At 43.5% G+C, this 12,750-nt stretch overlaps 2 protein-coding genes across 14 annotated transcripts in view; one reads left to right on the forward strand and one right to left on the reverse strand.

Moving 5' to 3' along the window:
• Window positions 1-902, reverse strand: part of NEK11 (NIMA related kinase 11) — a 159,465-nt gene extending 158,563 nt beyond the window's left edge. For 8 of the 9 annotated variants that reach the window (XM_053258979.1, XM_053258974.1, XM_053258970.1 and 5 more), the window contains exon 1: window positions 710-902. The gene's annotated coding sequence lies outside the window, so the exon portion shown is untranslated. Of the gene's footprint in view, window positions 1-651 lie in introns of all 9 variants that reach the window. The other variant, XM_053258971.1, reaches the window with a different exon arrangement.
• Window positions 903-938: 36 nt separating this feature from the next.
• Window positions 939-12,307, forward strand: ASTE1 (asteroid homolog 1). 5 transcript variants are annotated; one of them, XM_053258969.1, is made up of 6 exons: window positions 939-1,073; window positions 2,158-2,886; window positions 3,295-3,483; window positions 3,684-3,894; window positions 5,512-5,707; window positions 10,893-12,307. In XM_053258969.1, the coding sequence occupies exons 2-6, from the start codon at window positions 2,173-2,175 to the stop codon at window positions 11,164-11,166; spliced, it is 1,584 nt and encodes a 527-aa protein (XP_053114944.1). In that variant the 5' UTR covers window positions 939-1,073; window positions 2,158-2,172; the 3' UTR covers window positions 11,167-12,307. The 5 variants fall into 5 exon arrangements, with proteins under 5 accessions (XP_053114944.1, XP_053114940.1, XP_053114942.1 ...); XM_053258965.1 differs by having other exon boundaries at window positions 2,158-3,483; XM_053258967.1 differs by lacking the exon at window positions 939-1,073 and adding an exon at window positions 1,128-1,151 and having other exon boundaries at window positions 2,158-3,483.
• The last annotated feature ends 443 nt before the right edge of the window (window positions 12,308-12,750 follow it).

A 12,750-nucleotide genomic window follows, 5' to 3' on the forward strand; every position in this document is an offset into this window, starting at 1 on the left:
CATAAATGACAGATCAAATAATCCAGAAGAACCATCACTGCTCAAAGGGTGGCTTGAGTGGGGGGCAAGGGTGGGCAAGCGCCCCCTCAGTATTGCCCACCCTCCAATCCAACAAGTAGTTCCCCTCCCCATTTCTGCTTCAGAACTCTAATACGGGCAACACAGCTTACCCACCCATAAATGCACTGCCACCCCCTCGTTTATTTTTCTGGTGCCTCCTCTATTTCCATTATGCCGATCACTGAAATGGATTGGAATCCACCCCTGGAAGACTCTTTGGAAGGGAAAGGATAGAGATTCCATCCTTTTGGCCATGTGGGGTGATGACCCATGTTTCAAGGGGGATACCAATGTGCCATCTGTGATGCTGAATACAATATAGTGCATGAAGTGTGGAGTAGGGTGGAAGCCACCTCATGGTGCAGCGAGGAAATGACTTTAGCAAGCCAGAGAGGTTGCCAGTTCTAATCCCCACGGGTATGTTTCCCAGAAACACCTATATCAGGCAGCAGTAATATAGGAAGATGTTGAAAGGCATCATCTCATACTGTGCGGGAGGAGACAATGATAAACCTCTCCTATATTCTACCAAAGACAACCAAAGGGTCTGTGGTCGCCAGGAATCAACACCAACTCGACGGCACACTTTACCTTTTAGAGTGGAAGAATGTGGGGCTGGGAGAATAATTGGAGGTTGCTCGTTGTTTACCTTGTCTATCCACGCGACCAGGACGTGACAGAAAGAAAAGGGGATTCATACATTCGGTGCGGGGAGAAGAAAAATAAGAGTGTGTCTGCTGGCTCTCTCAACCTCCCCTCTCGGCAAGGCTGCGAGGCACCCCTCGCTCCAACTCTCTCCTTCACACATGCACGCACACCGCTCTCCCTTCCTCTGTGTTTGGCTTGCGTTACTAAGAGACAGGGCGCAGTGCAAGACGGGAAAGCGGGGCGGGGCGAGGAGAGAGGTGGGCGGGAGAGCGCGCTCCTGCGACGGTGACGTAGTCTATTCGCCCCGCCTCCTCTGCCGGGCGTCGGTCGTCGTCGTTTTCTCCAGTCTTGCTCTTTGCACGCAGGTACGTTGAGATACCGTGCTGGTCTCCCGACCCGCACCCGCTCTTAGGTTCTGGCTAAGCGGAAAATGGAACGAAAAGGTTGCCGCCCGTTTCTGTCCCCGTCAATCTCCCCCTGCTCAGGCAACTAAGTGGAGGGGAGCTAGCTACAGGAAACGCGACAGCTACAGGAAACTAAGGGAAGGGGGAGAGTAGTAGCTGCTTCTACGACGTGCCACCTTTTTTTTCTGGCAGGGTTTCTGTGCCTTCCAAGTTACCTGGTGGGGAGAAATTCAACAGGTGCCGTTTTCTCACTCATTGCACTTGCATGTCAGGAAAAATCTGGACTTCTGTCGTGCAGCAAGTAAAGGCACAGCAACAGTCCTGCGAGAAGGATATGGTGGAAACCCTATTTGGTAGACAAGTGCCTAGATGAAAGGCTGAGTTTCTAAAATAATAGACGTCGAGGCTTGAGGGTTCCTCAGAATCATGCACACACCCCATTGTTCTGGAAGGGCTCCCATGCCTTTACCAGCTGTAGGACGGTTAGAGATCCATTATCATAGCACCATCTCTGTACCAGAGAAAACTGCACCCATGCAAAACAATCTATTCCCACCAAATAGCTAACCCAGGTAAACATCTAGGTTATAGGATTTTCCTAACTATAGAAAGCTCAGTACAGTTTGTATATGTTTCATATCAATTATACAATAGTATTTCTGGTACTATTTTTAACATCTCTCTCCCTGGATCAATTTCATGTTAAAATTGGGCCTACCCTACTCCTTTGCTCAATAGGGAGGAATTGCTGCAGCTGGTAGGTTTGAGATAAGGAGTAGGGACAAGGGGGTATCCATGTGTATTAGAGGTTCAAAACACTTCCATTATGAATTGAGCTGGGTTCTGGTTGGGTCAAATATAAAACCCAGGGGAAAACTCAAAATATGACATCTATTTAAAAAACAAAGTTCTGAAAGTGATTGGCATAATAGCAGCAAATTTGGATTCAAAATGGCAAAAATTATACTTTCAAGTACATTGAAAAAATACTGAATACATATATCTATTGCAATTGACAAGCTAATTCTTTTCTTTGCTGCAACAGGAGCATTTCAGAAGAATGGGCATCCATGGATTAATGAGCTATGTTGGTGAACATAATGAGTTCTTTCTTGACTTGAAGTTGAGGAACACCAAAGTAATAATTGATGGAAATAATTTGTATCATCGGCTTTACTTTGACTCAAATCTGGACATCAGGCGTGGTGGGGATTATGATTCTTTTACAGACATTACACACAAGTTTTTTGAAACATTGACTGTGTGCAGCATACAGGCCTATGTTGTGCTAGATGGAGGGTGTGATGCTAGTGACAAAAAGCTTACAACCTTAAAGGAAAGAGCTCAGGAGAAGATCCGCTCAGCTCATTCCCTTTCCCGTGGTGGTGGAGGATGCGTATTGCCTTTGCTTATCAGAGAAGTCTTTAAACAGATCTTAACACAACTACAAGTGCCCTTTGTCCAGTCCTTTTCAGAGGCAGATAGGGACATTGTGTCATTTGCCAATCACTTGAACGGCCTTGTGTTAACTTTAGATAGTGACTTTTGCATTTTTGACCTAAGAGCAGGTTATTGTCCTCTAAATTACTTTCAGTGGAGAAATCTTTGCACACATAAAGACTCACAAGACTGCTACATCCCAGCAAGGTGCTTCTCCTTAGAGAGATTCTGTAACCATTTCAGCAATATGAACAAAACCCTCCTGCCTCTTTTTGCAGTGATGAGTGGCAACGATTATATTAACCTGCCAGCCATGGAAATGTTCTTTAGCAAGGTATGTCTTCCTGTTGGAAGCTCCAGGCAGAGGGGTAGAAAGCATGTCCGCATTCAGGGGCTACTGAACTGGCTGTCTCGTTTTTCTGATCCCACTGAGGCAATAGAAAATGTACTGAAATATCTTCCAAAGCACGAGGAAGAACAAACAAGACATTTTCTCTGCTCTTCAATGGCAGAATATGAGCCATCCAAGATCAATGTGGAAGACTTTTTTCAGAACGGAGTATATGATTCTGAGGAAGCCAAAGACTTAGAATTGCCCCAATGGATTATTGTTGCTTTAGCTAAAGGCCTCCTAGCACCATTTGTTAGTGATGCCCTAGTATTAAGGAGAACATTCCTTCATGCTCAGGTGGAGAATATGCAACGACCTAGTGCTCATTCTACAGCTCTGCCCCTTCGACAGGTTATCTATAGGCTGCTGTTGAACATCTCACAGTGCTCACTCAGTACCTCACTGAACAAGCCACCCGTGTCTTCCATTTTCCATGAATTCGACAGAAGCCAATTATCACTCAAGAAATCATTTGTTCAAGCGGCAGCACTGCCTGGAAATGTTTGCAATGACCAGTATTCTCTGGTTATGTTAAATGAGGTAAATGCTCTAAGTTACATACATAAAGTAGACTGAAGTAGCTCTGTGTATACTGCAGTTCTGCAGAAGTAGTACAGGATGTGGTCCTGGGAGCAGAATGTAGCTTCTTGGGGTGAGGTGTGTGGAATGTTTCTGCTGATCAAGACCTTAAAGATATGCATGTGGGCCTACTGATGTTTTTTCAATTTCCTTACTTACAGGTTGCCTTAGCAGACCGCCTGACACTTTTGTTGGAGGCCTTAAGTGTGACAGGTAGCATCCTTGAGCCAATCCCCAGACTGCTGTGGCTTCCTGTGGCTGTGACCTGTTACTGGGCACAGCATTCAGAACCCAAAGTGAAGTTGCATCACATGAAAGCTTTGCTCCTTGGATTTGTATATGGTGAATTACACTCAGTGCTACATAATCCAGGTAGGCTTTGAGAAGCCTAAAATAAATGTTGATTAAATATATATATATATTTTAAGGAGAATCACTTGAAATTTTTGATGACTATTTCAGTTGATGGCTGTACCTTCTTAAAGTGTTCTGGGGCACTGTTTTAATTATTTACAATGCACTTTTTGAAATAATTAAAAAATGCAAAATAAGAATATTTTAAATCTTTTCATTAGCAATATTTCATAAAGTGTGCTTAGTCTCATTGAGAACACACTTTGTACACACCAGGTTCATAAGTTTCCAGACAAAAAAGAAGGTGCTGGTTATTACCTATAAAGCCCTAAACAGCTTAAAAAGGTAAAGTGTGCTGTAGAGTCAGTATCGGCTCCTGGCGACCACAGAGCCCTGTGGTTGTCTTTGGTACAATACAGGAGGAATTTACCATTGCTATCTCCCGTGCAGTATGAGATGATGCCTTTCAGTATCTTCCTATATCGCTGCTGCCCAATATAGGTGTTTCCCATAGTCTGGGAAACATACCAGCAGGGATTCAAACCGGCAACCTCTGACTTGCTAGTAAAATCATTTCCCCGCTGCACCCTTAGGTGGCTCTAATCAGCTTAGGCCCTGGGTATTTAAGAGAACATCTTCACCATGAGCCCCACTGCCTGTTAGAATCATCCGGAGAGGTTCATCTGCGGTTGCCGCCAACTCGTTTGACAGCTACTTGGGAATGGACTTTCCCCATTGCTGCCCCTGGACTTTGGAATGTGCTCCCTGTTGAAATAAAGGCCTCTCCATCTCTGACAACTTTTAAAAAGGCACTGAAGACACATTTATTCACTCAGGCTTTTAATTATATTTATGGTTTTAAATTTTTAATGTTGGTTTTAAATTATTTTAATGTTAATGATTTTAATGTTTAAATGATTTTAATGGTTTAATTGGTTTAGTTTTGATTTTAATTGTTTTTATTTTGATGTAAACTGCCCTAAACCATTTTTGGAAGGGTAGTATATCAATCAATCAATCAAATAAATTTGAAATTTCAGTAGTAGTTATTCAGACATATACACATTAATAATGCACCAATTTAATAAGACTAGTTCATTTCTCCTGTCTGTTTTTGATTAGACTGTACCCATTTTTAAAAAGTCATGGCAAGTTAAGGAGGAGATCTCTTAGATTATTCTATTATAGTTTGTGCAATACTCTGGTGAGCTGTTAAAAGTTAAAATTAGTGTCTGATTCCGTTGTTTATTGCAAATGTAGGAAATGGGCAAGTAATTAAGAGTTGAGAAGATCAGTGGCAGAGAATGTTTTTAAAATTGCATCATTCACCTTTCCAAATTTAGAAAGAAATACTGATTTGATGGCAGCAGGATGGTGCAAAATCAACTTTTGCGCCAATCTTAAGCTTGAAAATTTTGTATTCCTCAACACATACCACTGGCAAGGAATGTTGAATGCCTTTTCAGGCTTCCATTAATTTTTACAATTAGGAACACACCATTAGGTATTTAAGATGTTGTTTGGTTGGCAATGGCTAATATTACAGAGATGCTTATGTTCCATAGCATTTTCGCATGCATTCTTGATTACTGTCTCAGAGCATCCAGGACATTTTCTTTTCTCATTTATATCTAGATCCTGAGATTCCAGCTGCTGAGGTCAATACAATTGTGTACAATCAGTTCCTGAATTGGAAACAAAAGAAATTGCAAAAGGAGGTGTTGGATTTAGACACTGCACACGTTTTCTGCCAGTGGCAGTGCTGTCTTCAAGTGGGATTGTATCTCAACCAGCTGCTTAGCTCTCCTCTCCCTGAGCCAGATCTTACACGGTAAAGATTCCTAAGATTGCAAATGTATGCATACTTGCTAAGAAGTGAATCCTACTGAACTCAGTGGATCTTGTTTTTAGTAAACATGCATAGGTTCAGCACAAACCAAAGAAAGGCACACAAAATCCTGTATATTTCAGTAGAATTAAATGTGCCTGACCTTTTCTGGATTGTACTCATTCATATAATATGCATTTTAATATATGGTACTCCATTATGTTTTTAGGAGTGTGCGGAACCAGTTCAAATAGAGCCTAGCTCAATTCGAACCAGCCCAGTACGACCTCAAACTGGACCGATCCCCCCAAAAATGGGGCTGGTCCCAGTTCAGCTGGCTCGATTGCCCTGCTTGTAAAAGAGAATCCAGTAAGAGTCCCCTTTACAAACAAAGGGGGATGACCACTCTTAATAGGTTGAGGGGGACAGTGTTCTCTCTAATTGTTTTCATCTTTGTGCGGAATGAGTTTTGTTCTGGGCGGCAATACCAAGGCAGTGTGTGCACTCATACATTCAGAATGGGGCCCTCCTGATTCAGCCTAGGCAGGATCTAAATTGACTGAGTGGGCATCAAAAAAACACGAGCGCACGCACACCTGTGTTAGAGGGAACACTGGTGGAGAGCAGACGAGAGGGCACCTTAGCAGCTCTTGCTGTGGTGGCGGCCCTTCCAGCGCTCCCCACTGCGGGCCAGCAGGTGGTCCATTTCCAGCCTCCACACATGCACAGAGGCCAGAACCAGGCGGACCACCAGCCTGTAGTGCAGCAGGGGGCAGCACCGGTGGGGCCAGGAACCAGTGGGACTGAGAGGGGCTACTGCTGCAGAAGCCGATAAGTTGCCCTCTTGCGCCCCCCCCCAACCCATTCTTAGAGAGGCAATCCCCCTTTGCATGTATCCTTACCAGATTCCTCTTTACAAGCAAGGCAATCGAGCCAGATCACCCCAGTTGGATAGCTCGAACCACCACCAGTTCTAACGAACCAGCTTGCGGACCAGACAGCTCGGTTAGAGTTCAGCTTGAGCTGCCTATGCTGGTTCTGTGCACACCCCTAATGTTTTTGTTGGCCTTCTCTGCACCATCTAGTTTGTCGTATGAATTAGGATTCCAGTAATAATTTACCAAATATAGCACTACTTTCCTTTGGTGTATTATGAACCAAGGCCAACAGTTGCTAGTATATGAACTATAATCTTTTCCCAGTAACAAGTTGAAAATAATGATTGAGTACAAATAGACTGTGGCACACAGTTGCTGCAAGACAACAAAGTCTCATTTATGAAGCAACATCAGCATCGCACATAAACCATAATTAGAACTCTTTGCATTCCAACTTTTTTCTTTGAACGATAGGCCATCCTCCCTACTCTGTACTGCACACTTTTGGAAGATTTTTGAGGAATAAAAAATTTCCTACACAACCCAAAACCTAGAAAAATTCCAACTTCAAAACTGCAAAAGAATGCACATGCCATATAATGCTTTTAGAGTCCAAACCATTTCACGTATAGGATCGGGGTGGGGGGAAAGGTTAAAATGTGTTTCAAATTGCCCACTTGCCCATTTCCTTTGTGGGTTAGGTAGTAGGCAGCACTCATCATGCCCTACCACACAATCCACTTTGGTGTCCCTGGGAGCTACCCATGGAGAACAATGGGAAGTTTTGAGTTTCCCCTTGTTCCCTATGGCCAGAACAAGCTGCATCACAGGGTGCACACAGAAGTTTTGCATTACAATTTGCAATGCATTTTGCTGCAACTCTGCCTTGAAAAACACTGCAGAAGCACATAGTAAAAGGGAACCTGACCCTCCCAATATAGAACATACATTTTAAACACAGTCCAAAAATGCCCCCCAAATAATCACTAACCCAGAATCCACTGCCAGCCACAGTGCCTACACTGCACTAACATCATTGGCACAAGATGCTCTCTCTCACACAATTATGACTCTTTATGTTCCCTTCTTAGCATTGCAACCATTGCCACAGCAGCACCCTTGCTTAGCAGCAAGCATCGCCATAAGCTCAACTAGAGCAACTTCCAACCACATTTTGACTGAGTACACCTTGCAATGCCGATTGCAGAGCAGTGAGTGAAGCACAAGTTAGATTCAAGGCCAGACATGGAGTTCATTACAGCAGTCACTAAGAACAAACACACAGAGTGCTGCCACTGCCCGTTTGTCACCCAAAACAATCTCACAAACAAATCAAACCACAACTCAAGGAAGGCAAGGCAGGCACCCAAGTTCTGCCTTTGTCAATCTGAGATCCAGCAAAACCAGATAGTTATAGCAGCAATTCCCTCCTTTTGTGTTTCCCCTCTCCCCCCAGCCAATGAGGCAAAGGTTGCCCACGACAACACTTTATTTGTATGATAACAAGTCAACCAAGAAGCAAGGAGATCAATTGGAAGCCAGTGCCAGAAAACCAATCAGCAAGAGAAAAACAGGTCTCCAAAATGGCACCCAGAATGTCGAAACATTTCGATCGAAACAGGGTTGTTCTGCTCCAAGCTCAAAACAAGCCCTTTATTTAAAGGGTGTTCTGTTTCGAGCTCAAAACAGCCCATTGTGAATTGAAATTTTTCATTGTTTCAAAACGTTCTGCACATCTCTAGATGTTTGCTGATACCTCTTGGACTGCTCTCCCACTATAAATCTTCCTTCCCTCTACTGAAGTAATTTCCTGCGAATAGCTGCTTGAGTTGTGGGGGGTGGGTGCTGCTTTTTCATAGGAAAACGGCGCAAGGGAAAGAGAACAAATCTCCCTCTCCCCATATACTGTGTTCTTCACTGGGACCAGGTACTCCTGTGGCTCTTCTGGGTGAAAGAAGAGACACTTCCAATTGTGGCATATCTCTTTAGCATTTGTGGGCATGTATAGTTGGGCTCCAGTTTCAAACCCACACTCAATTTATTAATGCTGAGTTAAGACAGTCAGCATTCCACAGTTCAGGGAAATGCCACAATTTTTGTTTTTCATTTAGTGGGGATTGTTTTTCTACTCTCTATAGTATTTATTACTCCCCCCCCCCTTTCTTGTTGAAGTCTCATTATCTCAGCAAATGTTTGTGTTCTGTGCTCAAGTGAAAAGTCATGCTGCAGCATGTTCTAAAAGTATGAAATGTTGGATAATTCCAAACTGAGTAAGACAGATTCTGCTGCTAATTAAATCTGGTGTATTAATATTCTGAATTAACATATTAACTCTTATTTATACATTTATTTGAAGTGGATAATGGACCTGCTGAAAGTCACTTCTCCTGTAGAGTTGGCTAGTCTCAGTCCTTCAAGATTGCCCCTGCCAATGTAAGGAGGCAGGATCAGCTGAAAAAGTTTCAGTTCCTCTAGTAATGAGGGGCTTCCTTTTTTGATTCTTAAGAGGAAGTAAGGTTTTATTAGGCTTTCTGCATTTGATGTGTTAGTTTGGTCCTCTTCCTTCCCACCCATTCCACTCCCCAACAAAGGATAATGTTCCACAATTTAAAATTGTGGATAAATTCCAGTTTATCACCTGGGTCAAAGGACTAGTGACACATGAAGTTACAGCAACTGCGCCTCAAGGGCTGGATCATGGGGGCGGCAGGGTGTGTGGGGGGGGGCAGGGTAATCCTTGTAAAAGCAGGTCACTTTCCAAATTCTTAAGAAGCCTCATAAAATATAAGCATTCCAACTGACACTCCTCTACTCAGGTCATGGAAAGATGCAGACCTCCTAGTCCTCCTCCATTCCTAGATTCTGCAGCACTCTCTCAATTCCATATTGTCCAGGACTGGGTGGCAAAAGGCTGAACAAATGTAAGCCTTATAAACCAAATGACGCAGAGAGCCTGGACCCTTCAAACAGGATGGATACAAAAGTATCCTGTTGAGTAAACTGGGAGGGAGAAACATATCGCTATCCATCACTCCTCCCCAGCACAATCTGGAGGCATCTGCCTATTCTATTTATTTGTTTATATCTATGTAAACAGTTTTGGGAGCGTCTGTTGAAAAGCGGTATATAAATATTCTTTGTATTTGTATTCATATCTATAGTCACTCAAGGGAAGAAGAGGGAGTGTTCTTGGATATAGAGCTGCCTTATCCTGGGGCAGCAGGAGCACTAACAGAATCCTTCTGTCCCATGATACCAACACCAGATACAAGGTCTCTTTAAAAAGAGTGATGGTTCATGGGACAGAATGCTTGGTAAGCAAGATGGTATCTCTCTGTGGACCACAGCCACTCCACCCACACACCCTAAGCTGACCCTATGGAGAACCCAGCTGCCTCTTTCAGCCAGTTCTAAGTAACACAAACCAAGCCAGTCCCCTCCTCCAGGATCAAATCCTTTGTTATAACCCAATAAGGGTATATTATTATACCAAAGCACATGCTGTGGTACAGGAATTCCAGCCCCAGAGTTTAGACCGGTGCCTCTTTGGAGAATCCTGAACTCCCACAGCCAAAATTCCTATGTCTCTTGCATGTAGCAACACACTTCCTTCTTTCCCCAGCAGCCTCTTTTCTAAATGTACTTAGTAGCACATCCTCTCCATTGCAGCAGATGCACTTCTGGCAGCTATGACCCCAAATTCTATCACCTTTCCCTCCATGGTCAATACTTTTCCTTCCCAGGGTGAATCTCAGGCTTCTAAGAATCACAGGACTGGTTCTCACGACCAACTGGAGGAGCATCCAGCCAGGCTCCAAGCCAAGTGCACACTCCTGAGCAATGGTTGTGTGTTGGCAACAATTGAAGTAAGAGGAGAGGGACGTGACGGTGTGCTGGCCGTGATCTGGGTAAGATGGCGAGGGACATGCTTTCCTCCACACTTGGTACAGTGCTAGATGTGGGTTGGCTGCCATACCCTATCCAGATCGCACATGAACACTTTCCCCAATGCCTGCCTCAATTTTTGCCAACACACAACCAATTTTCAGGAGCACATACAGGGAACCTGGTTAGATGTTCCTCCTACCCAGGTGTTGGTTATAAGAACAAGTCTATAGACTTTTCACAGTTTAGAGGATGAGGAGACCTGGCAATTCAAAGTACCTCCTTAAAGAACAAGTCCAAGGGCATTTTTTAAAAATAGTGAGCACCTTCATTTGAAGTTCTAGAATTGTAATGAGGTCTCTTTCCAACTACACCAAGTTCGTTAGATGGATAGTAAGTTAACTACTTTCCCTCATCTTTGGCAGGCTTTATAATGGAACCCTTGTGCACAGATTATGCCGTGAGCTTAAATCAACTTCCACACCAGAGAACATTCTCAGTGCATCTCCAAAGATGTACCAGCTTTACTGCAACATGGTACACATAGTAAAAGACTCTATACCTCCAAACTTCTTCCAGAAAAAGAAGTCCAAGAAAAGAAAGAATCAAGCTCTGGCTAAAAAAGAAGGTGCTACCGTGGAAGCTTTGCCTTTGTGCAGTGTTAACAACAGATTTGCAGCATTCATGGTGGAGGACTAAAAGCACATTGTATTTAACATGATGGATTATATTATTTTTTGCATTGGCTTTATAAGGCCTCTCTCAAATGGAACCATTCAGTACTGCTGGGTTTGACTGTTTTCCTATCAAGCTTCATTTATCTAGTCAGATGATAAAGCTTCTTATCTTTGAGTAGTACTATTGAACTGAGTAGTCTCAGAAGGAGGGATGTGGGGTGGATAATTTCTCTATACTTTTTTTTCCACAGAAAGTTTTCCATTTCTGAAGTTTTGTTGGCCAACATCCAGACTAGCATTCCACACATGCAGCAATGCAAGTTCCAGACTACCAACATTCCAGATTATCACTGTACTGTTCTTTGGGGGAAAGGGGTAATTTTTGCCAATGTGTCACCAAAATAGGTCCCTGTTGAGACAACACAACAGTAGTCTGGAACTTGCACTGCTGCATGTGCACAGTGCTAGTCAGACCAGCATTTTCATAAAATGCATTACAGTTGGCCCTCATTGTCCATGGTCTCAGCATTCACATTTTCACATATTCACGGTTGGACCATGTCCACCTAGCCTTGTTATCCATGGTTCTACAAATAGTTTAAATTCACCTATCTGTGGTTCTTAGGTGGCCGGAAATGATCTCCAAGGTCATTGCCAGCCACCATTTTGCTGAAAGGAGCTATTTTGTGGCCCTCGCTTAAATTTTTAAAAAAAATTCCACAATTTTTCACAGAAAATCGGTGGAATTGTAGGTTTTGGCAGGCATTGCTGGACTGCTAGAGACCTAAAGAGCATAGTATGTTGCTTTATTGCTTTTATTTCTGCCTCCTCCCCACTTTTTTAGCCTTTTGTTTTACCTCTAGGAACATAACCCAACAATTCCCATTCAATCAAGGTCTCATTTTCTGTGTTTTCGTTATCTGCAGTTTCGTTATCCACAGTTGTAGGTGAGAACAGAACCACTGCAGTTAACGAGGGCCACCTGTAGTGACAATGAGTAGATGCCAATGTAATGTTTGGTAGGTTCAGCAATTTCAGAGTTGTAATTCATGATCTCTGAAGTGATCCCTATTCCCTCACAACCTGGGTTCTGCACCTGTACCATAATCCTTGCAGAAGAATTAAAAGCTCTTTGAGGCGTTCTTCAGCTCTGCTTAATCACACTCATGGTGGGACCATTATTATTTGTGGGAGAGTGCCATGCTCCTCGGTGCCTTCTTAACTGCCACTCTTGAGAGCAGCCCTTTATGGGATTGCACTTCAGCCACTGACACCTATGCCAAATGATTTATCGATGTCGACCAACAACTCATTGGGACTGAGAGCGGCTTCTGATTTGGCTGTTCACCACCCTTCGGTTTCAAAGGAGGCTTTGGCATCATCCTCTGCATTTTCTCCTCAAGCCCCTTCTCATAAGGACCATGGGGATTAGACTTTCAAGAAACAAATGGTGATCAACGTCAACACCCAATGCTGCCGCCACAGGAAGCATAAACGCGAGCACTCCAGGTTGTTGGGATCGTAGCGCCCTGTTGCCGAACTTCATTTCTTCGAAATCAACAAAGTCGAAACTTTTTACACAGTCAGTGTCAAAGCTGTTGCCTCA

The sequence above is a fragment of the Hemicordylus capensis genome, chromosome 6 (genome assembly GCF_027244095.1).
Source record: "Hemicordylus capensis ecotype Gifberg chromosome 6, rHemCap1.1.pri, whole genome shotgun sequence".
NCBI classification, from domain to species: domain Eukaryota; kingdom Metazoa; phylum Chordata; class Lepidosauria; order Squamata; family Cordylidae; genus Hemicordylus; species Hemicordylus capensis.

Coding starts and splice junctions, on each gene's coding strand:
- ASTE1 (XM_053258965.1), top strand. CDS start 2,173: ATGGGCATCCATGGATTAATGAGCTATGTTGGTGAACATAATGAGTTC. Junction 3,484..3,683: donor CTCTGGTTATGTTAAATGAG/GTAAATGCTCTA, acceptor CCTTACTTACAG/GTTGCCTTAGCAGACCGCCT. Junction 5,708..10,892: donor CCTGAGCCAGATCTTACACG/GTAAAGATTCCT, acceptor CATCTTTGGCAG/GCTTTATAATGGAACCCTTG.